This window comes from Perkinsus marinus (assembly GCF_000006405.1).
Source record: "Perkinsus marinus ATCC 50983 genomic scaffold scf_1104296927884, whole genome shotgun sequence".
Lineage (NCBI taxonomy): Eukaryota > Perkinsozoa > Perkinsida > Perkinsidae > Perkinsus > Perkinsus marinus.
In genome coordinates, this window is record NW_003217015.1 from 399139 (window position 1) to 421738 (window position 22600).

The window sequence follows — 22600 nt, forward strand, 5'->3', positions numbered from 1 at the left end:
AACGTGGTAGCCTCCCGCGCGCCACAAAATTCTCGGAAAGGAATTTTCGCATTCTGAGATTTCGCTTTCTGGAACGTGTTTCAGAATGCATTCTGAAGTTTTCTGAACACGTTCGGAATCTATTCTGGAACGCATTCCAGAATGTGTTTGTGGGGCTGTTCTCTGAACGCGATTTTGGTGTTTTGCATTCTGGAATGCGTTCTGAGTTTCGGAATGGGTTCTCTGAACACCCCGTTAGGCTCTGAAACTTGGAGGTCATATCAGGTAGAGCATAAGTACATACCTCCCTGAGCCGCAAGATGTGGTGGCTCTCGTTGTGGTGGCTGTACACGAGTCGAAAAACCGGATATGCTAAGAATGTGTGGAGGGGTGTACACGTGCTGGACGTTGGTGCTCAATCAATGTTCTTGATTGAGCAGCCCCTTGAGCTGCGTGCTCAAGAGTATTTTCGGGGAACGAGGAGAATTTTCGGGGCGCGGCGAGCATTTCCGGGGCGCGCCGAATAAGATGCCATCCTATTCCACCACGGACCGGTGTACTACAATCCGGCAATCTGTCTAGTAGAAACTGAGATGCTGAATCGGGAAGGCCACTCTTGTCGCAACGTTCTACAAGAGTGGTCTTCCCGCTTCAACATCTTGTTACAGTGTGCCTTTTTCAGAAGTCTGTGTTGATACACTCGGAAGTTGATCTTACATCAGCGCAAGATTCAACCAGTTCTTGGGAATTTTCACCATCCATAAGTATATTCTTCTTGCCCATTCATGATGTCTCCTTCGTTGCCGTTGGTCTCTGCCACAACTCTCTTTCGAGTATGGAGTAACGGCCCTACAGCCTGGAGGCCTATACGTGCTATCTCGACACCTTCTGATGCTAAAGCGAAGGAGTTCCAACAGAGTGCAGCAGGTGAGTATCCTAGTAGTAGTACGTAATGGTCAAAGTTTGATTTTAGGAGCTAGTTTTAGGCCTATTTATGTTTCTCCCAAACCGTAACGTCTTCTCTACTGTCAGATCTAATTCACTTCCATTCCCACAGCCCGGCTCCGCTGAGCCGGCCTTCCGAGCCCGAGCCGCATTCGACTCACTCGTTACCCCATCCTATTTGGGACTCGTCCTTGGTTAATGATGTAGAGCTCACTCACTATCCTCCCAATACTCTCGCTGACAAGGCAGCGTATGCATCAGTTCGATCACTCCGCACAGTCTTCGATCTCCTCTCTGGGTACCGGTTCGGACGTCGTGATGCTAAGCTGTGGATACGTCGAGTCGTTTTCCTGGAGACGGTAGCTGGAGTGCCTGGTATGGTCGGGGCCATGAACCGTCATTTGAGGTCTTTGAGGAAGATGGAGCGCGACTTTGGTTGGATCCACACCCTCCTAGAAGAGGCTGAGAACGAGCGCATGCACTTGATGATTGCACTCAGTCTGATGAAGCCCGGCCCTCTCTTGAGGGCGTTAGTGTTGGGCGCACAAGGCGCCTTCTTTACCTTCTACGGCCTGGCCTATGCCCTATCCCCAAACTATGCTCATAGATTCGTAGGCTACTTAGAGGAGGAGGCTGTATTGACCTATACATGCCTGCTGCAGTCTGTTGACAAAGGTGAACGGACATACATTGTTCTCGAGCCTTACTTTACTTTAGGTCAAATACCCGAGTTCGCGTTACAGCAGGCCCCCTTCGTGGCCCAGGACTACTACCAACTGCCCTCCTCTGCTACACTAAGGGATGTATTTGCCTGCATGCGAGCTGACGAGAGCCACCACAGAGGTGAAGTTAGAGTGATGGGCTTTGATGAGTTTATTTTTGTCAGATGTGAACCACACATTCGCTTTGATGGGGAAGTACGAACCGAACCCATTCCCCCCAGGGCATTGAATCGACACTCCATATAGTTACTGCACGACTACCCTACACCTGTTTCTAAGAGCCCCTTACGGCTGTGTGTTAGGCGGTAAGCCTACCTTTAGACTAGTAGCCACACATGTTGCTCTGCTCGACTGCTTCCTTTGATACGTCAACCTCTGTTGGTGTAGGGGGGAAGGAGGGAAGGTAGAGTTTGCCTTACTTCACTCGAAGTCTATTCTGTATGGGAATCTACTAATGCGTCCCCTGAGAGAGAGCGCCCCAGCGACGACTAACATGACGGAGGGCTCATCATCCTAGGGTTTCAAACTCTAGAAATGAGAATGGGAAATGTAGTTGCATTGAGGATCTGTGTTGTGTTGTTGAGTCAAAGACTAGCCTGGTACTTGACGGCTGAACCTGTCGCTGTGGACTATGATGGTCAGAGCCTTTCTTCGATATGTTTAATGGCAGTAGTAGCGGCAGTCCTGAACAGTCCACCGTCACCAGGCCACTGTACTCCCCATTGAACGTCCACTATCGCCATACTGGTCCGCAACCACAGCTTGGTGGCTTCGGCCCGCAGCATAGGAGCCCTCGGCCCTCTCTATCCCCTGGGCCCTTCTACCCAATGCCTCTTGTGCATACAGTGCAGCCAACCTCCCCACCTTCCTTCGCTAGGCCGGTCTTGAGGTTAGTTACTCTGGCGAGGTGTCGTAGTAGTGCTCATGTGCAGACGCAATAGCTACAATGGGATGTCCCCTCAAAGGCCCTCTACACCCGTCTACTTCCCCACTATACTCGACAATGTGAGCCCTCCTTCCCTGTGCCCATCCATGGCTGGGACCCCGAGGATCCAACCTCGGTCGACACTTGGCAATGACCGGAGGTACGTCCAGTCCTTCATCGTTATTATGGTCATCATCGTCCCAGGCCTTCCTTCTCTTTCGGTGGTCCAAGCATGGTCGGGACTCCCCTAGGGGGAAGAGTTGGTCAGCAGCAGCAGCAGCAACCGGAGCGTAGGAACTCCGCGGCTCCAGGGAGTGGGGGCAATCCTGGCTTCATAAAGTCCTACACTACAGGTAGGTGACCATAGCTACACCCAACCATGATACCGATTCAGGTTTTGTATTCACCAATGGTACGAGCAGCACTTCCACTAGGCCAACTCCTCGAACACCTGAGACGGTCGCCTCCACGCCCCCTCCCCCGCATGCCAGTAATGGTCGAACTGGGATGATCAGATATCCCGACACAATGACTGTCCCCCGTGCCCCTAAGAAGGTAGTGTTCGAGACCATGCCCCTTCCCCTTGGACCAGTGCCTAACAGGTATCGTTCGTCCTGGAGGAGACCGCTAGTGATGTTGGGTCATCCCCTCGTATCCCTTCGGAATGCGTCCGCCTGCCTGCGATGACCCCTGCTACCAGCGTACCTGCCAGGGGGCGACGACACCATCTTTATCATGGACTCAAGGTACGGTCTCCCACAACCGCCATCACAGCCGTTCCGCGGCCCTTTGCCACCTCCCCGGGTGGGCATCTCCTCATGCGTGCTAAGACAGTCACGGACTGCACCGAGATAGAGTCATTCACCAACACTTTGGCGGAGGTCATGTGTCACCCCCGTAGAGTCGCTAGGCTCGCCGAGGAGGTCACAATGCACGGGTAGGCAAATCCCCTCCCTTGATTGCAGCTATCGAGTCTGACTGTAGGTTGCCGACCGCCCCGGCAGGGTTCCGAAGGCTGGTGACTACCATCATTGCTAGACTCAGCAGCTCGAGCCCTTTCAAGCTGTCATTGGAGGCCCGTCTCTTCAACGGGGGCAGCGCTTCGCTGTCGGCATTGCCCGACACGGCAGTTGAACGCCTCTGGGCCAGGTTCAGGAAGGACGGGGCTGAATATGGTATAACTCTCTATCGTCTTCTTCCAGAGATATGGTCATTGACAGGTCCAGCCGGAGTAGTGGAGAGCATCTTGGTCCTGCTACATGACGCTCTGGCTAGCAAGGAATGTCGGGGGTCACTGGTCGTGGGCAGAAGGCTGAAAGAATACTACACGGTGATGGCTCCTTCCTCACCCTCCTCCTTATGTTGGACCTCAGGTATCGGATCAGTGTGTTGGTGGTGGGGCATATGGTACTGTCCGCTTCTGTTGGCCTAGTGTACGCCGGACTGTGGATGTGGCCACACCGATGGCGACTCCATCGCAGGGGGGTCCTAGTCAAGATATGCGGAGGATGATGAGACAAGTAAGGCGCCTGTGGATGCTGCAGTGGAGTGCCCAGTCCTTGGTAGCGTTCGGCCGGGGTCCACGCCACGCCGTCGCATAGAGGAGGAGGGAGTCCAGCATTGGGGCCTAGGAAGTCCCCTGATGTGGTATCGATGTCCAATAGAAGCTGTCGAGTCGGTAGGTCGTCCTGCCTTACCTCGGTATGTCGCTAGTAATGCCGCCGCTCTCTGTAGTTAAGTCCATATACACAATGAGTGACAGTAAATGCTCCTCGGGAGTGGGAGTAGTCCTCCTTGGTGAGATAGGAGCAATGCTAAGGCTGGACCATCCCTGCATAGTCAAGATGCATGAGTACTACTCCATCACCCTCCGCCTCTTCCTACCCCTGGTATCCAGGTACTTCCATGGTCCTTCAGGCATCCACATCATCATGGACAGGGTCCGCGGCGGCAGTATGGGGCCGGCCCTCTGGGAGCATCTTATCAGGTACCTGGCATTACCCTCAGCGTGGCATTGGAGACAGCCAAGGTCCGTGGGACTGGTATTAGCTTCGATGAGGCTGTCGAGATAGTCCACCAGCTGACCCTAGCTGTGTCTCACACTCACTCTAGGAAGGTGGTACCCTCCCACCGGCGTGAGCCGTGCTAGCCTGGACCACAGATCATCCATAAGGACATCAAACTGTGCAACATAGTGGTCAACGGTCTACGAATGCAGTACAGTCACCATCACTATCATCAAGGCTCTCCCCATGCAGGACAGCTCCCACCGGAACTGACAACACCCCCACAACCACAACAGGAGGACGAGGAGCATGCGATGAGGTCGTCCTAAGGCCCCTCTTAGTAGTAGCATAGCTCCACCCTAGGTTGCTGCGTCTGAGGGTCACACTTCTGGACTTCGGCTTTGCGGAGACTCTGATGGACTCGAGGGAGCGAAGGAGCAAAGTGGGCCTAAAGGGTTTGTATGTCACTATGAAGGTGGCCCTTTAGGCTGAGGGCAGCCCTATGTATGCAGCCCCGGAGGTATTCGAACGTAACTTTGGACTACTGTGTGACTCCTGGTCTCTGGGAGTTGTAGCGTAAGGCTGCTGTTATGAGGGGTACTGGAGGAGTGTGTGGGTCGACAGGTACAGTCTGTTTACCGGAGGTAGTTTCCCCTTCCAATGCAGCAACGTAGATGAGCTCACCCATATCCTCCTGCAATCTGATTATCATGACCTCACTAAACAGTCCTGGCATGCTGCAATACAAACCCACGTATGGGATGTCGTCTTCCGATGGGAAGGGCCACTGGGCGTTGCTCGTTAGGTTAGTAGCATCGATCCTGTAGCTGGCGATTTCGTACATCGATGTTTGCAACGGGATGAGTCGAGACGATATTCAGCTCCCCAGCTGGTCCATCATGAGCTCCTCACTAGGAAGGCCCCCGTGGTGAGGAAATGTATAACATCTTACATTCGAGTCGGGAACGATATTCAGAGTTTGTCAGTACTCGTAGATATCGGGGCATTCTTGTTAATAGTGTTTTGATAATGTTAAAACCAGCGCCATACGTATCCATGTTGGTTGGACATCATTTCGTAGTCGGTCTAGGGGAGACCATGTGGTCCTCGCTCAGATGCACAGCCATTCGCTGCCGGAGCCGCTCTTCAAAGCTGCACTCAAGTGAGACTGGCTATTATCATCGGACTCCGATGATGTCCGATCCCGATTAGTTTCGCTCGAGCTCCGGCAGATCATCGTGAAGCTCACCGACTTGTTGCATCGCGAACTTCAGTTGGTTCGAATTCGTCGAGACTTTGCCGACTCTTCTTGCAACTCGCCGAGCCGACTCATGGTCACATCACGGTGGGTATCATGGAGAGGGTGAGTCCCAAGGACTATCACCTCGCCGAAGAAAAATCTATCTCATCTTAGGCATTTTCCCAGCATGCTACTCTGGCAAGGGCACGCGAGTTGGTGTCTCAGCTGCGAAAAGACAGTCGGGGCAACATAGGATTTTCTGAGTTTGTTGCTGCTGTAACTTATAGATGTGGGTCTCTAACTCGGAGTCCACCGTGCCTCTCCAAAACGTATTCTCAGGCCTGCCAATAGACCCCTGCCTCTCTGATGAGATCTATCGCTACGTCGTACGCCATTCCAACCATCATGGTCACTACTCAACGCTCCGTCGATATCTTCACTCATCTCGAACGTTCATGAAGTAAACTCAACAGATGCCAATGGAATATCACCGTGCCGTGTGTGGCTGGTACGATCCTTTTGGTAGGTTTCTCCAAACTGCACTCCAACCCGAATCTGAACCTGCGAGGCAATTCTTCACCCCTCGCATATTAGGACGGAGCAATACCGTATCTATTTAATACCACCCATTATTCTACTCACAATATATCAGTAATTCAATACTGTGCACATCAACGCGGAATCATCACCTAGTGCTTTTTATCTCTCCTAAGTCACAATCGGTTTTTCTAAACTCATTCACTACTGGCTATTCGTTTATATATGCGAGGAGCTACGATGCAGAGGCTATCGTTGTAGTTCCCTATGTCGTTTGAAGTCCTATTAGTAATTGAAGTGACGAGTTTCCTGTATTGATTATCGCCCGATTGGGCTCTTGCAATTTGTATGTCGCTATCGTATACGAACCACACGCTACTTCCATGTGATAGAGAGGTTTCGACCGAGCCTGTACTAGTGATGTTCACAGTGGGGAAGTGGGGCTTCCCGAAATGATGGGGCAGAGTCCAGGAAAATCTTATGGAGACCTCACATGCTAACCACTCCGTAACGCTATGATGATAGCGAAGGCGACAGAGAGTATAATTTCACTCCGCCCAGATCCGTTAGCATTATTGTAGCTGATCTCGTCGTAAACTCCGACCATGGGAACAGTCTGCTATCTACCTGTAAGTTGACTGACATGATATTGGTTGTTGATCAAGATGTCGGCAAAATCGTGCCAAGTTGGCACAAACCACACTCGAGTTCAGAAGGATGAACAACATCAGCATCACCCTTCAATAATCAGGCTGCTTCAGCTTCTAACCATTCCTTCTCTACCCGTCAGCCGCGCTTTTCTTCCTGTGCTGTGCCGACAAGGGCAACGACTGCAGATGACGTCTGACGAGAGGCCAAGACTGTATTTGACTATCGGCCAGGCCGATACGAAGAGCGAGGAAATGCTCGTAGACCGAATGCTTAGGAAGGACACGTTCTTCTAAGATTTGAACGATAGCATAGTTATGAGAAGCTAAACCCAAGAAAGATCCCAAGGAGGTTTCGGCTCGTGAACTTCAAGTCGATCGAAAATAGCTGCTATTCGGAATCTATCGCTGTGTGGCACGAGTGATGTACTTCTGTGTGGAAATATATGAGCAGCTTGGCGCAGTGGATAGCGTGTTGGGCTCATAACCCAAAGGTCCCTTGATCGAAACAAGGAGCTGCTATTTAAAACATAGCTCTGCCAACCTATCATCTTGTAGTCAAGTTACGAGTCGAAATCTTCGAGTTAACACGCAACAAAGAGTCCGGGCGCATCTTAAGTATCAAGTCTAACCGAACCGAGTAAAACTCTCTATGAGTAACCCCGCGAAGTGGACAGAATGCTTGCAAATTTGTGAAATATTTCGTGTAATTGGATGACATAAATATATTTTATCAGCAGCTTGGCGCAGTGGATAGCGTGTTGGGCTCATAACCCAAAGGTCCCTTGATCGAAACAAGGAGCTGCTATTACTGATCAGGACGTGCTGACATGTCCATGTCCGCCTGTGGTTGTAACTTACAACTTGTAAGTGTGGAAGTAACTTTGCGAAGTGGGTGGCGTCACGCTATTAGCGTATTGGTTTCATAACTCAAAGGTTCTTCTATCAGAACGACTCGTTCCGAACGAGGATTTACACATACGGTGAGGAAGTATATTGGCAGAGGTTATCTCGCCCTGTGGACAAGACTCATTGGCATGATGAAAGTAGACAATTTAGAAGGCCAAAACTGATCCCTCGGGAGCTAAGGTGCATCGATGCGAGTCTAACTAAGCTGCGAGTCTAACTCAGAACAGACACAGACACACACACGGTGAGAAGATATTTCACGATATGCCGAACCGGTTCCCTCGAACACGAAGCTGAAGGTCCTTCTGCCACTATATTCCACAATGTGCTAGACAGACCGAGTATATTTTATTTCCTCGCTGGCGTGTGATATTCCGGCTACTTTGTTGCTCTCCTATTCCTGTCGTAGCGTCACAAGTTAATGGGTCAATGCCAATACTTCCAACTGCTGAGTAACACAACCCGCTGTGAGAAAAACACGATGGAAACGAGGCTGGATGGGAACTAAAGGGGTTCGTCTAGCACATAGACCGGACTTCCTCGCCTAGGCCGAGGCCCCTCATCCACCTCCTCTGTGGGTTCGGGCGGCGATGCTGCCCAGTTGTCTGAGGGAATGTCGACATAGACCCGTGTAGTCACTAATTAGACCTATCTCACCTCCCTGATCCTGCTGCGGCCATTGAGTCTCTTCTTGCTCCCACTTTTCCTTTTCTCTTTCATACAACTGAACCCTCAACGGTATCTTATACCGTGCTGGCTCTTCCTCTTGATCTTCTTCTGTGGGAGCCAAACACACTCCCTGAGAACAAATGTTACGAGGGTGAAACATATGTCCAATATCATCGAAGACCCATTCCCGTGCCGAAACATGTCTACGCGTCTTTCAATTAATTATCCATCGTCGGGCGACAAGTCTTACCCCCGCTCGACTCCTCCAAGACCCTGCTCGTGTATCCCACATCGGCCCATCCGTCCTGATAGACGCTAGATGAGGTTGTCTGCTCCAGCTCCGATTCTCACCTCTCTCGTATCGGTGACGGTGATCGTTGACGATACCAGTCATGATCCCATCGCCGTCCATGCGTACGCCTTCGCTTATGCCTACCAGTATGCCATCGACCTCTCGCTACTGATCGCTCCTCTTACCGGTGCTGGAGTTCCTCATACTTTCCAACGTCGTAGGCCTCATTCAGAGGGTTGAAAGGATCCGCAGGTCGCGACTCATCATCATCCTCCGGGTCACATTGGAGTAGCCCAGAGGTGCTCACAGATTCGTCTCCATCCTGCTCACGGTGGTGGTGATGATGGTGGTGCTTTTTTTCCTTCTTTTTCTTCTTCTTATGCTTCTTCTCCTTGCTCTTCTCATCATCTTCCTTGCTGCTGTCCAAATCTATCACTTCTCCATCTGGCGTCTTGGCTTTCTTCTCTTTCTTGGACTTCTTCTTCTTCTTCTTCTTCTTTTTCTTCTCTTTCTTCTCGGTACTGTCTCCTCGAACATCGGCATTCGTCAATCGGTTCTGATACATCCTGAAGCAGTGAATACGCAATGATATGACTATGTTGTCGGCATCTGGTGAGAGATCACAAGAAACTCAGTCTACAAAATTTCGATGATTGCGTCAGGGTTCCGATTTTCTTGACCCGATCTCGTCCATCAGGCAACACCGAGGCATGCGTTGGGCATCGAGTTGAGCGACTCGGCACATAATGCCATCGTTCGAAGAACTCAAAACTGTGATGATAAGGCAATTGTCGAATGATGTCCGATCAGCTGAATTGGCATCCGAATCGTGGTTGACGTGACCCACGTCACGTGAGATAGTTTCAGGGCAAGTCAGTGGTGGGGCTCAACTGGATCAATCTCTTCTAGCTACTCGTTTCAGTAGCTGCCAGCTACTAGCTAGTTATAGCGACATACATTCATCTACACATAAGTTAACCCTCTGACTGAGTGACACCTCAAGCTGACACTCGAAAATAATCGATCGTCCAAATCTGCTAAGCCCAGGGGAGTAAAATGCGCATCCGGAACCAGAAGCCGAAATTGTTGGTAAGCACAAGGTGTACCAAACCATTGACTCCGGGATCTCAGCACACAAGTCGCGGCGAAGCATTTTCTATAGCTCTCGCTGACTCGCGGGCTGCCAACTGAGCCCAAACTCAGCGAAGTTAGCACGATAAATGGGCCTTACAGTAAACGTTGTAGCTTAGTCGAAAGCCAAGTGTATTCATCGACCCGATCAAAGCACCTCGAATATTCTGTGCGGAGTGCGAGCCGCTCACCAGTCCGAAAGCGACGGCTTTGGACTGCATGGTCCCAGATATCTCAAGGAAGGCAACCTCTAACACATCGAGAGCATGACCGTTGTGGAAGTCCCGCCCTTAAGGTATGAGATAACGTCTGTCAATAATGTATTGCGAGACACCGTCAGGCATCGTCGGCCAACATCTCAGCCCAATTACGGAATCCTGGTGTAGTCGAAACGACTACTATAACCTGGACGGAAGTCTCTGGATATCTTCTTCTCTGAAGGCTATTGAGGATTCCGTCAATACCAAAATACAATGGAGGCCTTCAGCGAGAGGAGAACCATGTCCGTTACAGAGCTCGAGTAGTTCTCGGTAAGCTTTCGTGGTGTTGGGGCATACAGTAAGCATATAGTTGAGCTGAACTGTGTAGAACTTGCCCATGGCAACCATGGAGGACTTATCTCGCAAATTTTATGGCATCCTCGTGATGTATGGCCACCAAAGAGCACACATCAATTACGGAGTTAGCAGAACTTAACCGAAACTCTTACCCATGTTCCTGTGAGAACTCCATAGCCATGATCTCTGCTTCAGTAAAACCAGAGTCCAGCATCTTCTGCCTCTTCCGTTCCTTCTCTGCGAGCTTCAACACACCAGAATCATCTGCCTGAGAATCTCCTGCTTTGCCGTCAGACTTGGCCATTCTAGTGGAGTAGCGGCAAGCGCCGCACTGATGGCATAATACTGCAAAATAAAACCTAGCCGTATGACGAAGAACGCCCACTGCTTTCCACATTGGTCCAACGTGATGCCCTTCCCAACCCAAAGGACACTCGAGATGGATATCACTGCGGCTTGCTCGCTACCAAATTTATAGCAATAACCCTTCAACAGTTGATTCAATGATACCCCACTCAACGCAATACTCGGGTATTGAATAGTTGGATCCCCTCTAGGTAACGGAATTCGACTTCAAATGATACACTTTAATGACTCGAGGCTTCATAGTCAACCCGATAATCGTCTTCCTCGTCTTCATCCTTATTTAAATTAGTCTCGACCGTCACAGTCATATCCGAGCCCATACCATCAATCACCAAATTCTCCCCTCGCACTATGCGGGCCCCAGAATGTGCTTGCCTATCGACTGGGGTTCTTGGATAGTAAACCCGAGCCCAGAACGCGTCCAGAGAGGGACATATCGGTCGAGCTACAGCCACACCTCCCGGTACAAGCGTCTGAGTGCCCTCCTCTACAGGGAACATGCACACACGGTCGGTCGCTTTGAATAGACAAACCTTCAAAGTGGAAGGCGTGTTGTTCACCAGCTTGATGGGCAAATGCTTCCTTTTCAAAATGGACTCCGCCGTAGTGTCTGCCGCCTCATAAATTTGACTTAACCGTTTTTCGACGAGATCTAATGTTGCCTTATCCGGTACAAAACCCAATACTATGCTAACAGCCCCAGCCTGTATTTTAATATGAGCGGGATACGAGCTGAGCATCGCAGCATCACCGACCAGCTGCCTCCCAACTTGCTCCAGTAGTTCGCTAGTACCGTCATTGTCATGGGTTTCTCCCGTGGCGAATCTGAGCTCATCCAATGCATTCCTTATTATACCAACCGCACCATGTAACGTCTGTCCTTCAGCTGAGACCTGTAACAGGCTATCGACCCACTGAGCCTGCCTTCGCATGCCCCAGACGGTGCTCTTCCGAGGGATACTGAGGAGCTCATCATACGATAGGAGCAGCAAACTCGCTATACGCCTGCACGTCCTAGCTTGACCCATCACGTGACACACCGTCTGGACCGCCTCGGGGCCTAAGTTCTTTATGTGGATCTTCGACACAACGGCGATAGCAGCTGAACGTAGATCGGCGAACAGGCAGACCACCGAGTCGGGCACCACCACCTCATCCTCTTCAGCTGAGGAACTAGGAGCAGAGAAAAGAAGATGACTCCGCATAAACATAATAACCACTGAATCACAAGCTACTCGATAGCCCTATACACAACTCCATACCATTTCATCTGAAACTGATAAAGATAAGAAACCCGAATCTATTCTGTTTATCCACCAGCAGCTCGGTTGATCTCCCAAACGTCCTTGACGGTAGCAGTCTCATCGTCGACGTAAAGCATGTGGTCATACCTAGCAGACTCGATATTGGGACCACTAGTTTCGAAGTCGCTCACATGTTGGCAGTTGGATCACAATGGCCTGGCTGGATCAAGACGGCTCCACCAGGCCTTGCACAATGGCGCTCCCCGACCAAGCTTCTAAGAGACTCGTTGCTGCCCTTCAAAACTGTGTGCTCATCCCCAGCGCAATGAACTGTGATGCCTTTAGCCGCTCCTCCTGCAGCACCAAAGTAGGGTGACACTTCGACGGGACCACGCCCATCAGGAACCGAACCATAGAACACTGGGGACCTACTCAGGAAAAGAACGTCTGATACGGTAGCTCACACGCATGCCAATTTGTGCTCACTTGATACAGCTGTAGTCCATGCCTTTAGTACCAACGTCCAGCACAAGACGCCCATCACCAATGCCTAACGAGAAGCGGCTCCAGACGATAGATCAGGATGTAAACAACTATGTTACTTATGATACTGGACAGTACGAATAGGCTGGGTTTGAAGATGTCGTCATGGTTAGCACAGTAATCAGCATCCATGAAAATATACGACCCTGGTTGGACCTGACAGTCAACACCTCTCATTGTACCAAACGAATGACACAGATGAAATTATATGTGGATTCGTGTAATATGAACAACACCAACTCTACCCCTTCAGCCGTCTTAGATAAAGGGTATTACCTCCGTGAACTGTCCACTGTTGCCCTCCATCGTAAAGGAACCAGTTCCCCCACCCGTAACACTAGTGATGAGCAAACCAGCTCTGGCGAACTCCCTCCGGACTTCCTCCACAATTTGGACCACGACATCACTCTCATTCTTCCGGTCCACTGGATCTCTTATATGTTGTATACCTCCATGATACGCCTAAGTACACACATTCCACATACAGCAAAAGATGCCGCTAACGCATACAACCACTACCGAGACGGCTTTTAGACGACATTCCTATATTCTGTACTACCTGTATCCCACCCTTGAATGTCACTCCCTGCCCTTCAAGGCTCAGGACGCTCTGGGCCAGAGTAACAGCCTCTGCAGGTGTAGACAGGCCACAACGACCTTGCCCAACGTCGACATCAATCACACACTCTACATTGACTTTAGGATTATACTGCATTACGGCCGCTGATAAGCATGCTACTTGATGTGGATGATCCACACACACCTAACACACACTTTGAGCGGCAGCAAGTATAAGGAGCCGAGAATCAGTGAGTAAACAGTCAACGCCATCAACTGTGATTCTCAAACGACCACTCCCACAGCACCTTCAAGGAGTCGATACGACTCGCGATGTCCACCAGCCTCTTCAGAGAATCGGCTTGCAGCTGAGGCTCGTTCGAGACGAGGATGTCTTTAGCTCCGCCCTGACAAGTTCACAATGTAGAAGCAATCTAACGTTTCAATTCGCCTCGAAGATTCCGATCGGGAAGTACTGTCCCCACTAGCACCTTAACACAAGCCTCCGCTTCGGTGAGAGTCTGGCATGCAAATCCTACTGCACCGTCCTGAGAATGAGTTCGAACCAGATAAGATCAATCCCCGAGAAACTACCTCCAGCTGTATGCGTGCAATGGCTGGGCTCTTGTGGGCCTTAGCGTGCGGACGGAAATCGCACTTCAAAAGATTTTCATGACTGAAAACAGAGGACGAGCGAGGATATGGACATAAAGGTTCAATTCAGACGAAGGCAATAGTGAGCGTCGAGGGGTATTCCTATTAGCCTGAATTGGCTCAAGTCATATAGTGCCATGATCCAGCATCATAAACCGAGGGAATCTGGAGGGATCAAAAAACGTCCCAGGCGATTTCCCAGAGACGACAGATCCGACATAGCAACTTGATTCTGACTGCCAAGTGGAATCCTATGTTTTTAACAACTCAGTATAGTAGGTATGACTAAGTGTACCCACCGTATTACACATTGAAAACATGGTCCATCTTCTCCCTGTTATACGCAAAGGCGCTCTCCATAACCACAAGCCTCGGTGTCTCGATCCTCGACAGATGTCTACCCAGAGCTTGTAGTTGTCGTAACGAAGAACTAGAAGTTGCTGCTCTCATACTTATAACAAATGTATTAATCAAATTCTCTGATAATATTTCGATATAACCAACGGCCCCCCACACTTGCTTTCCACAGAGTGATGGTAGAATAGGTACTTCAATGCGAAACTCTTCTACTATCGGATCACAGTTCCAAAGAAAGAAACTAACCCTGATTGACCACCTGAAGAATGATTCATCTGTCATCGCTGTCTTCTCTGCCAAGTGGAGACCAAGACTCAGTTGATTCCACGCGATCCTAGACAGGCCCCCTTACTCTCGAGCTGAGTCGTCATTGTGAAGACTACCACTCAACACCAATTGGAATAACATGGTCCCAAAAAATGTGTCTAAAAATGTAATCAAAGCTCCTTTCAGACCTTCAAAGAAGTACACTCAGACGAATCTAGCTCCAAAATCATCACGATCGAGCCATAAGATACTTCTAGTGCATAAAACAGAACGGCAATCATACGAAAAGTGACTTCAACTACTACAAGGAATTGTGCTTTTGGCAGTTCACCAAGCATGTTAGCGACACCCCCTTGCAACCGTCAACCACTTACTGACATGTGCTACGTAATTATGATCAAGAGTAGTGATCATCGGCCACTACTAGAGACTGTACCCATGAAATAACGACGAATGACTACTGGTACTAGGGCGCAACTTTCCTGTTTTTCTATCAGACTTTACGCCTTGGCCTCTGCTGCCCTGGCTTCTCTCGCACTAGCCTTCTTCTCCTCTGCAATGAGCTGTACGAGATCTTCTAATAGAGGAGGGTTCGCCGTTGGTGGGATGCCGTTCTGAAAATCAGTATCAAACACTCCTGACAAAAGCCACAACATTTACCTGTATGAACAGCATTTTCACTTTATCCTGAATAGAGCTGCCTGTGTGTACTGGCTGAAAAAATACGTTACATTTTTTGTAGTAGTGATGAAAGATCCACCAAAAAGTTGGGGAAGCAGTGGGACTGGCGGCAGAAGCGGGCTTACAGATCTCTGCAGGTCTCGTTCTACTTCGATTTCAGGATTGTCCTCCAAGATCTTCTTCAGGAGCGCCTCTGACATAACACGAGTGAAAACACCGCAGGCTTTGAGGAGTTGTTGCATATTGCGACATACTTCGTATCTTGCAAAATTCAACCTAAGATGCGTTCCAAGACCTACCGTCCTGCTGTGAGAAATAGATATTCTCAGCCGCTCTCTCGCGCTCACTCATCATTTTTATGCCAGTGAATGTCGCCTAAGGGAATGAGCATCCCCTCAGTTGCTGGTAATCTGTATCCCCACCCTGCTGTTGAACGAATAGCGACGACTTGATCTCTCCAATGAATTAGAAGCACGGCGCATAGCAAGCATTAGAATAGAAGGAGAGGAGGGAACCCGATGATTTAAAAAAGGTGAAGCTCTCGTTAGAGACTAACGATGAACCGTTCGATGTCATCCGAGGGTCAACATCACTGAGCAAGCCGCGGCGGGCGAGGCGGCCAGCCAACAGCGCAGGTACTTTAGCGCTCGCCCTAAATTGTGAATGCCAGTGGAAACTCCCACATCGTTTGAGCAGCTTGTGGTATGTACGGGACTCGGGGCTATCCAACCCGGCCTTCCTCTCAAGGCCTTCGGTACTACCGGAAGGTGTCGAGGCGGCCCCCGACGCTTGGTGGGCTGCCTCTTGATGCAGAGAAAAGGGAGGCGTTAGAATCAAGGAATAAGAAACCACACGGTAAGCCTGGCTTGGTCGCTGAGCACTGTATTAGCCTCGTCGAGTTGAATGATGGAATGGTCATCATTAGTACGACCACAATAGTAGTGACAAACCATATGGATTCTCGTAGATGATGGGAGAAGTCGGCCGGCCACCTCAGCTGGAATGCCTAGGAAAAAGGGAGCATTGGAAGATCTTCCCGGTACATCCCTCTCCACTAGGACCAGGCGTAGTGCTGTTTCTCATGCAGATGCCCAGATAGAGAAGCCTCTTAGAGGTGGCTTTCGACCCAGTAGTGTTGGTATTGGTGTAGGGCAACTTCGGAGGGTTAAGGAAAAGCCGCCTCTGGATACTGGAATAACAAGGCTGAGAAGTAGGTGCAAGCCACGACGACTACACAGGAGAAATCTACTCTATTCAAATCAGATCTGCAAGGACGAACTGGTTCGGCTGGTCTACGGTCCGCACACACACCGGGTGGTCTCCGTTCTTCCTCTCCAACACTGCAAAGTCGGACAGGGAAGAGTCCCACCCAAGCCTCTGCCAATACAGCTGGCTTGAGCGAGTATTTGCGCTCCCTGAACCATAGAAAAGATGCCACAGACGACCAAGTGAGAGTGCCAGGGTAAAAACCCTCCGTATTCGGACTTTTTCGCATCCCTAGGTTGCTCGATTACCCTACAAGATAGGCCCCGATGCATCCGGCTCGTCGTCTACCAAGCTACCAGAATCTCTTCGGTAGTATCTTTTCTTCTAACAGCTTCAATTTTTTCGGCTGCTCAGGCCAAGTAGAAATTTGTCTTCAAGCCGACCAGCGATGGTAGTGGATGCCAGAGTGGATCGAGGCTTACTGTCATCTGACGGAGTTACCCCTCGGAAATCCGACCACGCGGTCGAGAAGATGGATCCAGTGCAGCATGAAAGAGAGGCGCGTGAAGAGACCGCGGTAGTAGTAGTAGTAGTAGTAGTAGTAGTAGTAGTAGTAGTAGTAGTAGTAGTAGTAGTAGTAGCTCATTTAGTTCTTATGGAGCAATAGATCATTTGAAAGACTAAATCGTTTTTCGATGACACGACTGGCCTTGGGAGTGCTGTTGGCATTGTTCTTCATGCGATTGATTGCAGTTACCCGAACTCGTAGAGGATATGAAGAACAAAGGTGGCGGAAAAGAGCAGGGAGGCGATGAGGAGAAGTAGGGGGTAGTTTTCTGTCATGAACTGAGATACCACCTCAGGCCCTTATCTCCTAGAGGCATCAGTCAATCGCTTGAGGGAAACGCTGGTGGTCCTGAAGAAGTACCTTGACTGGATGACTAGTTTTGTTGAAGTATTCGTTTATGTCGTAGATACCTTCACAGCAACGCACAACAACGTTGAAATTGCCCGTCCCAACTGAGCTGCAATCCTTGATTCGGAATGCACTCAACCATACCCGGCCGACGACATCCCCCGCTGTTCACGGGGAGAACGTCCATACGGCCCAATCACCAACAGAGGGGGAGACGAGGCGGCATCATAAGAGAGGTGTGGGTAAGCTCGGTACAAAGCTCGAGGATTATCAGGTGAGAGGATAGTGTGTTGTCTATAAATTTCAACCGTCGGCTGTCAGCTTGGGAGATCGGTGGGCAAGGGAGCGTATGCTACGGTTCGACTGGCACATCACATGCCTACAGGGACGAATGTGGCGATGAAGGTGAACACTGACGAGCCACCTTACGACTATACTCAGAGTGCATGTGCTAGGTATATGATAAAATAAAGCTATTGGACCCACAGAAACGGAAGGGTGTTAAGCGGGAAATCAAGCTGCTGGAGCGGATGTCGCATCCCAACATTATTCATTTCCACGATGCTTTGGACTCTACTCGGCAAATCTTCATCGTCACCGAGTAGGTTCGTCCGCTGTGGCTGTTATATCAGGGCTGTAGTGTTAGATATGCTGGTGGCGGTTCCCTGCATGCTCTGCTGAAGCGAAAACCTGGTCGACGACTTGATGAGGCCACTGCTGGGAAAATATTCTTGCAGGTCGCACAGGGTGTTAAATACATGCATGATAGATGCATTGTTCACAGGTGGGGAGGATAACATGAAAATGATACTCGTGATTGGATATCTTGATTCTTCATTCAGAGATTTGAAGCTCGAGAACATACTCATTGTTGGCAATACTTACGAGCCCTTCGGTGGCCCGGCAGCGTTAGCATTTGGCCGTGGGAAGTTTTCAACGTCCCGATCAGGAGTAGACACAAGAGGTCTCATCACGAAGCCGAAACATTCACCTTTCCACCCACAAGTGAGCTGCACGATCCTTCACTAAGCCGAACTTGAGCAGAATAAAATAGCATAGAAAAGGGCGCGCCCGGATTTGAACCGAGGACCTGCTGATCTGCAGTCAGCCGCTCTACCGCTGAGCTACACACCCATGAATATTTTTCTAACGTGTCTGGCGTTCATCCATCATCTCAGCATATGTCAGGTTCAAACCAATGGGGAGCCCCCTAGCTCTGACTGCACCTACCACGTTTCCGGTCCCCAGATCAAGATCATAGATTTCGGTTTTAGTACAATCGTTCCACCGGGAAAGAAAATAAAAGTGGGTCTTCCTTTCCCTGTTTGCTGGATTCAATCTTGGCATTTCAGGTTTTTTGTGGAACTCCGTCGTATATGGCGCCCGAGATTGTGCAGAAGCGGGAATTTCACGGGAGTTGCGCGGACATCTGGGCGTTGGGCATCCTTCTTCACACGTTCCTGGCTGGGTGTTTTCCCTTCAAGGTATCCCTCGTGGATATACTTTACGAAGTCGATGCCTTGCCTCGCTCAGGGGTCCACTGACAAGGAGTTATATAGGAAGATTGCTAGAGGAGTGTTCGATGTGCCAAGCCACATTTCGCACAAAGCCCAATCGCTCATTTGCCGGCTACTGCGGAGAGACGCTGATAAGCGACCGGTCATCCACGTAAGCATCTCGGCGCCATCATGTGGGGTGCGGAGCGTCGCTTCTCAGGATGTCGTACATGCAGATTGGCTTCAGCATCTCCTCACCGATGATCTCGATCCTGAAGAGAGCAGCAGCTTGCTCTGTACCAGCGGCGGTGTTGAAACTAATGCGTCGACTACTTGCGCCACTGGCGGCGGATTCGGAAGCTTCACCACCACATGTAGGTTTCAATGTTTTTCGTAGTAGTGAGAGAGCTACGAGCCATTACAGGGACTCCTACGCGGAAAAAAACCACGAGAGAAGAGCGAAAGACGTTTCGAGGCATGAGTAGGTCATCGCCACCGCCGGCTAATGATTGACTTGTAGCTCCGTCAGACATGACCCCTTCTAGTGTTGAACTACCATCGACTTCGCATCACCGAGATCTCTCGGATATTTTACCGAGCAAGTTGACTGAAGAGGACGCTATTTCCAAGCTAGTGAGGCTGTTAGACTGGTGCGATAATATTCCCTATACCCATACATAGGAACTTCTTGGATACAAGAGAGCCGACATACTGTCCAAGATTAAGGATCGGAGCTCTCAAATATCGCGAATGTATCATCGATTCCTCTCGGTAGTTGTTGAGCGCCTCCTTCTCCTTTATACTCTTTTTTTGCCCCCAGGAAATGCAGGTGTGAAGACCGATATAGTTCGTTCACGAGAGCAGTCATTTGGTCGAATGAAAGACTAGTATCCTTTTCATTTACCAGCGTTAGTCGATGTATCTTATGAATACTGCATGTGTAACATTGTCTTCACGTATTCATGTGATTTGCTGTGCGAGATTTGCTTACCCAGGGTGTTGTGTATTCAACTCAATCTACTGGAGTATGCCTTCAAATTGGCTAGAACGTTTCAGAAGACCGCAGCTTATGGAAATTGAGTAAAACCTCCCTAGTATTTCTCTCCCTGATGGAACCAAACAAGTTATCGAGTACTGAGACTTGCTCTTAGCAATGGTTTGTATTGGAAGCCCATGGTCATCGACATCGACACCACATTCCTTGTAGACAGTCTCAAACTCCTCTCTGGTCATCTTCTCCTTCCCATCTAGCATGCGCTCTATGACACCGTCAGACACGCCGTCCCCAAGCAACCTCTTTAACGACTGCGCTGTTATGAAATCGTCATTCTCGTCCTTGAGGTGCATCCACACCCATTCGGTGGCGGAGGAGGTGGAGGAGGTGGACGGGGAAGAGTTGCCCTCCGAGTCCTCCGATGACACTGATGAGGTCGATGAAACTTCGATGATGGAAGTCGACATAGGGTGATGCAAGTCGAGTCTCATAATGCTCGGCCCATCTTGCTTTCTTGAGTGACCTTACTATTCCTCAGCATCCGGTAGTCCTTCCTGAATCGTTAGAATTACTTTCTTGCTTTGGTCAATGGGAGGGTTACTATGCTCGGCCTTCGTTTTCGATAGGTCTATTTGTGGGAGTCTGGAGTGTTATCGTCGTCAGGGTTGCTGTTGCTATTATTCCTCTACTTGGCTGATCATCGATATGAGTCAGCAGCAACAGCACCGTCAACCACCTTCGAATAAACGGCCCCAGCGGGAATGGGAAGAGTCATCGGGAAGTTGGAATAAGTATGCTGGTAGTGGTGGGGGGTATGACAACTGGGGGAAGGGAGAAGGTTGGAGATCTAAAGGAGGCGGAAAAGGCGGAGGTAAAGGAGGTGGAAGAGATCGTCATCATCACATGGAAGAAGGCTCGGATTGGAGAGGCTCTCAGTCTTGGGGGAAAGGCGGCGGTAATAACAGCTGGGAGGATTCGTGGAGTAAGGGAGGAGGAGGGGGAGCAATGCAGGATCGCCATTGGGGTGGCAAGGGTGGGCATTGGGAAGGCAATAGTGGGAAGGGTGGACATTGGGAGGGCAATAGTGGGAAGGGTGGGCAGTGGGAAGGCAGTAGTGGCAAAGGTGGGCAGTGGGAAGGCAGTAGTAGGAAGGGTGGGCATTGGGGAGGGTGATAGTGGGAAGGGTGGGCATTGGGGAGAGGGTAATGGTAGAGGTGGCCGTTGGGAAGGTGGTAAAGGTGGCCGTTGGGAAGGTGGTAAGGGTGGCCGTCAATGGGGGGATCGCCGCGATGATAATAACAATGAGATGGAGAGTTGGTCCGGGCAAGATCATGGTAAGGGTGGTAACGGCTACGAGCGGAGGCAGTGGAGTGAAGGCAAGGGGTCGCGATGGGCCGGTAGTAGCACAAGTTCTCCCGGAAGAGGGAAGGGATCAGCCAGAAGGTCCCCGTCAAGGCCGTTCGAGAGCGGATGGGATCAAGTCAACGACCCAATGAGCAGCAGCACAGCACAGACCAGCAACAGTCGGTGGCAGCTGCCGGACCACCCGTGCAGAATGTACCCCCGGCAGCACCTCCTGGAGTAGGAGGAGCGGCCCCGCCTCCCTCGGGTAAGGGAGGTCCTCATGGAGGTAAAGGTTTTGGTGGTCCATGGGCCCCAACGTTCCCATCACCTACTGGAAGTGGCCCTCCCAGTGGTGGTAAGGGGAAGGGAGCTTGGCCACCTGGCGCGGGTGGATTCGTCCCTCCTCCGAATCCTATGTTGTTGCCATTCCTGGCAGGGAAGGGTCTGCAACAGATGAGACTTAAACAGATGCAGTTACGACAACAGGAGGCGAAGGAGAAGTTGGAAAAGAAGAAGTTCAACGCGGAGGAGAAAAAGAAGCATCTCGTTTTGATCGCTGAGGGAATCGTTAAACTGTTGATGGGTGTTGGTGGAGGCGCTAGGGAGCTGTCTTTGGAGCTCCTCCCTGATGAATTCGAGAAGATGTTTGGAGTGCCCCTCGATGTTCGAGAACACTTTCAGGAGAGCAGCCTTCTACGTTTTGTACAGAGGTTTGAGGCAATACCCTCCACTACTGACGAGAACGACCACACAAGAGTCATCCCTAGGGCTCTCTTCCAAGTTTACTTCGATGGCTCTACCTCTTGGCAGTTACGGCTGCACCCGGATGCCCCATGCCCTCCACCGAGTGAGTATATAGAGTATGCTGCTGGACAGGTCGCGAAGAGTTTGTTTGGCCCTCGACGGCCGAGGACTGTCATAAGATTGGAGGATAGTGTCCCACTGCCCCCAAGGGCGGCGGCAGCTGCGGAGGCTAGTGCTGGAGGCAATGGTGATGTAAAGAACGAGAATATCGCTAATATCATGTCCTTATTGGAGAGCATCACTGCCGCAGGGAATAATGAGGGAGCTGTTCAAGAAGGAGTGGTATCGACTTCCTCTTCCTCGTCTCCATTGGGAGCTTCAGTGGCACCCTCTGCAACATTCGAGCTCAGTCCTTCACCAGGTAGGGGTGGGTCTGCAGGTGAGGGCGGCACGCGAGGCAAGAGTGGAGGAGGGAGTATGGCTGCTAAGATCCAGGAGCTTCTGGCTAAACGCAAAGTGAGACCCCCGCTATGTGTGTTTCTGCTTATGATTATATTCAGGCAAAGAAGGATGGATAACAAAGAACAATTCCGTCACCTGTCCTCCAGCACCAGTAGCTCGTAGTGTATCACCATTATCTACTACCCCACGATTTTTAGTACCATTTTCCC

General features: G+C 50.3%; 7 protein-coding genes and 3 non-coding genes across 10 annotated transcripts; 5 read left to right on the forward strand and 5 right to left on the reverse strand.

The window, feature by feature from the left end:
- Window positions 1-767: 767 nt before the first annotated feature.
- Pmar_PMAR010150 (alternative oxidase, putative) lies at window positions 768-1875 on the forward strand (the record flags this gene model as incomplete). Its single annotated transcript, XM_002788573.1, has 4 exons — window positions 768-906; window positions 1012-1599; window positions 1642-1767; window positions 1811-1875. 4 exons carry the CDS (start codon window positions 768-770, stop codon window positions 1873-1875), a joined length of 918 nt encoding a protein of 305 aa, XP_002788619.1.
- A 1514-nt stretch (window positions 1876-3389) lies between these two features.
- Window positions 3390-5382, forward strand: Pmar_PMAR010151 (hypothetical protein; the record flags this gene model as incomplete). The annotated part of the gene is made up of 11 exons (XM_002788574.1): window positions 3390-3508; window positions 3556-3746; window positions 3792-3901; window positions 3945-4091; window positions 4138-4249; window positions 4360-4468; window positions 4579-4687; window positions 4733-4896; window positions 4941-5019; window positions 5065-5153; window positions 5202-5382. The coding sequence occupies 11 exons, from the start codon at window positions 3390-3392 to the stop codon at window positions 5380-5382; spliced, it is 1410 nt and encodes a 469-aa protein (XP_002788620.1).
- Window positions 5383-7450: 2068 nt separating this feature from the next.
- Pmar_PMAR010152 lies at window positions 7451-7523 on the forward strand. Its single transcript has one exon. It is a non-coding gene; the product is annotated as a tRNA-Met (tRNA).
- A 213-nt stretch (window positions 7524-7736) lies between these two features.
- Window positions 7737-7809, forward strand: Pmar_PMAR010153. Its single transcript has one exon. It is a non-coding gene; the product is annotated as a tRNA-Met (tRNA).
- Window positions 7810-8384: 575 nt separating this feature from the next.
- Pmar_PMAR010154 (knob-associated histidine-rich protein, putative) lies at window positions 8385-10915 on the reverse strand. The gene is made up of 6 exons (XM_002788575.1): window positions 10712-10915; window positions 9057-9437; window positions 8931-9011; window positions 8830-8884; window positions 8568-8709; window positions 8385-8515 (listed from the first exon to the last, which is right to left on the reverse strand). The coding sequence occupies exons 1-6, from the start codon at window positions 10861-10863 to the stop codon at window positions 8415-8417; spliced, it is 912 nt and encodes a 303-aa protein (XP_002788621.1). The 5' UTR covers window positions 10864-10915; the 3' UTR covers window positions 8385-8414.
- Window positions 10916-11146: 231 nt separating this feature from the next.
- On the reverse strand, window positions 11147-12136 carry Pmar_PMAR010155 (hypothetical protein; the record flags this gene model as incomplete). The annotated part of the gene is made up of 1 exon (XM_002788576.1): window positions 11147-12136. The coding sequence occupies one exon, from the start codon at window positions 12134-12136 to the stop codon at window positions 11147-11149; it is 990 nt and encodes a 329-aa protein (XP_002788622.1).
- Window positions 12137-12195: 59 nt separating this feature from the next.
- Pmar_PMAR010156 (conserved hypothetical protein) lies at window positions 12196-14374 on the reverse strand (the record flags this gene model as incomplete). Its single annotated transcript, XM_002788577.1, has 10 exons — window positions 12196-12316; window positions 12361-12597; window positions 12656-12719; window positions 12772-12868; window positions 12989-13174; window positions 13272-13475; window positions 13579-13677; window positions 13762-13818; window positions 13865-13946; window positions 14232-14374. The coding sequence occupies 10 exons, from the start codon at window positions 14372-14374 to the stop codon at window positions 12235-12237; spliced, it is 1251 nt and encodes a 416-aa protein (XP_002788623.1). The 3' UTR covers window positions 12196-12234.
- A 674-nt stretch (window positions 14375-15048) lies between these two features.
- Pmar_PMAR010157 (hypothetical protein) lies at window positions 15049-15429 on the reverse strand (the record flags this gene model as incomplete). The annotated part of the gene is made up of 3 exons (XM_002788578.1): window positions 15049-15162; window positions 15209-15262; window positions 15355-15429. The coding sequence occupies 3 exons, from the start codon at window positions 15427-15429 to the stop codon at window positions 15049-15051; spliced, it is 243 nt and encodes an 80-aa protein (XP_002788624.1).
- Window positions 15430-16883: 1454 nt separating this feature from the next.
- Pmar_PMAR010158 (hypothetical protein) lies at window positions 16884-22507 on the forward strand (the record flags this gene model as incomplete). The annotated part of the gene is made up of 21 exons (XM_002788579.1): window positions 16884-17012; window positions 17189-17256; window positions 17299-17359; window positions 17410-17625; window positions 17673-17756; window positions 17807-17952; window positions 17998-18135; window positions 18194-18356; window positions 18540-18656; window positions 18704-18835; window positions 18885-19019; window positions 19068-19221; window positions 19272-19328; window positions 19377-19480; window positions 19529-19618; window positions 20055-20311; window positions 20673-20796; window positions 20853-20964; window positions 21071-21238; window positions 21271-22445; window positions 22490-22507. 21 exons carry the CDS (start codon window positions 16884-16886, stop codon window positions 22505-22507), a joined length of 3648 nt encoding a protein of 1215 aa, XP_002788625.1.
- Pmar_PMAR010159 lies at window positions 18414-18485 on the reverse strand. Its single transcript has one exon. It is a non-coding gene; the product is annotated as a tRNA-Cys (tRNA).
- Window positions 22508-22600: the final 93 nt, after the last annotated feature.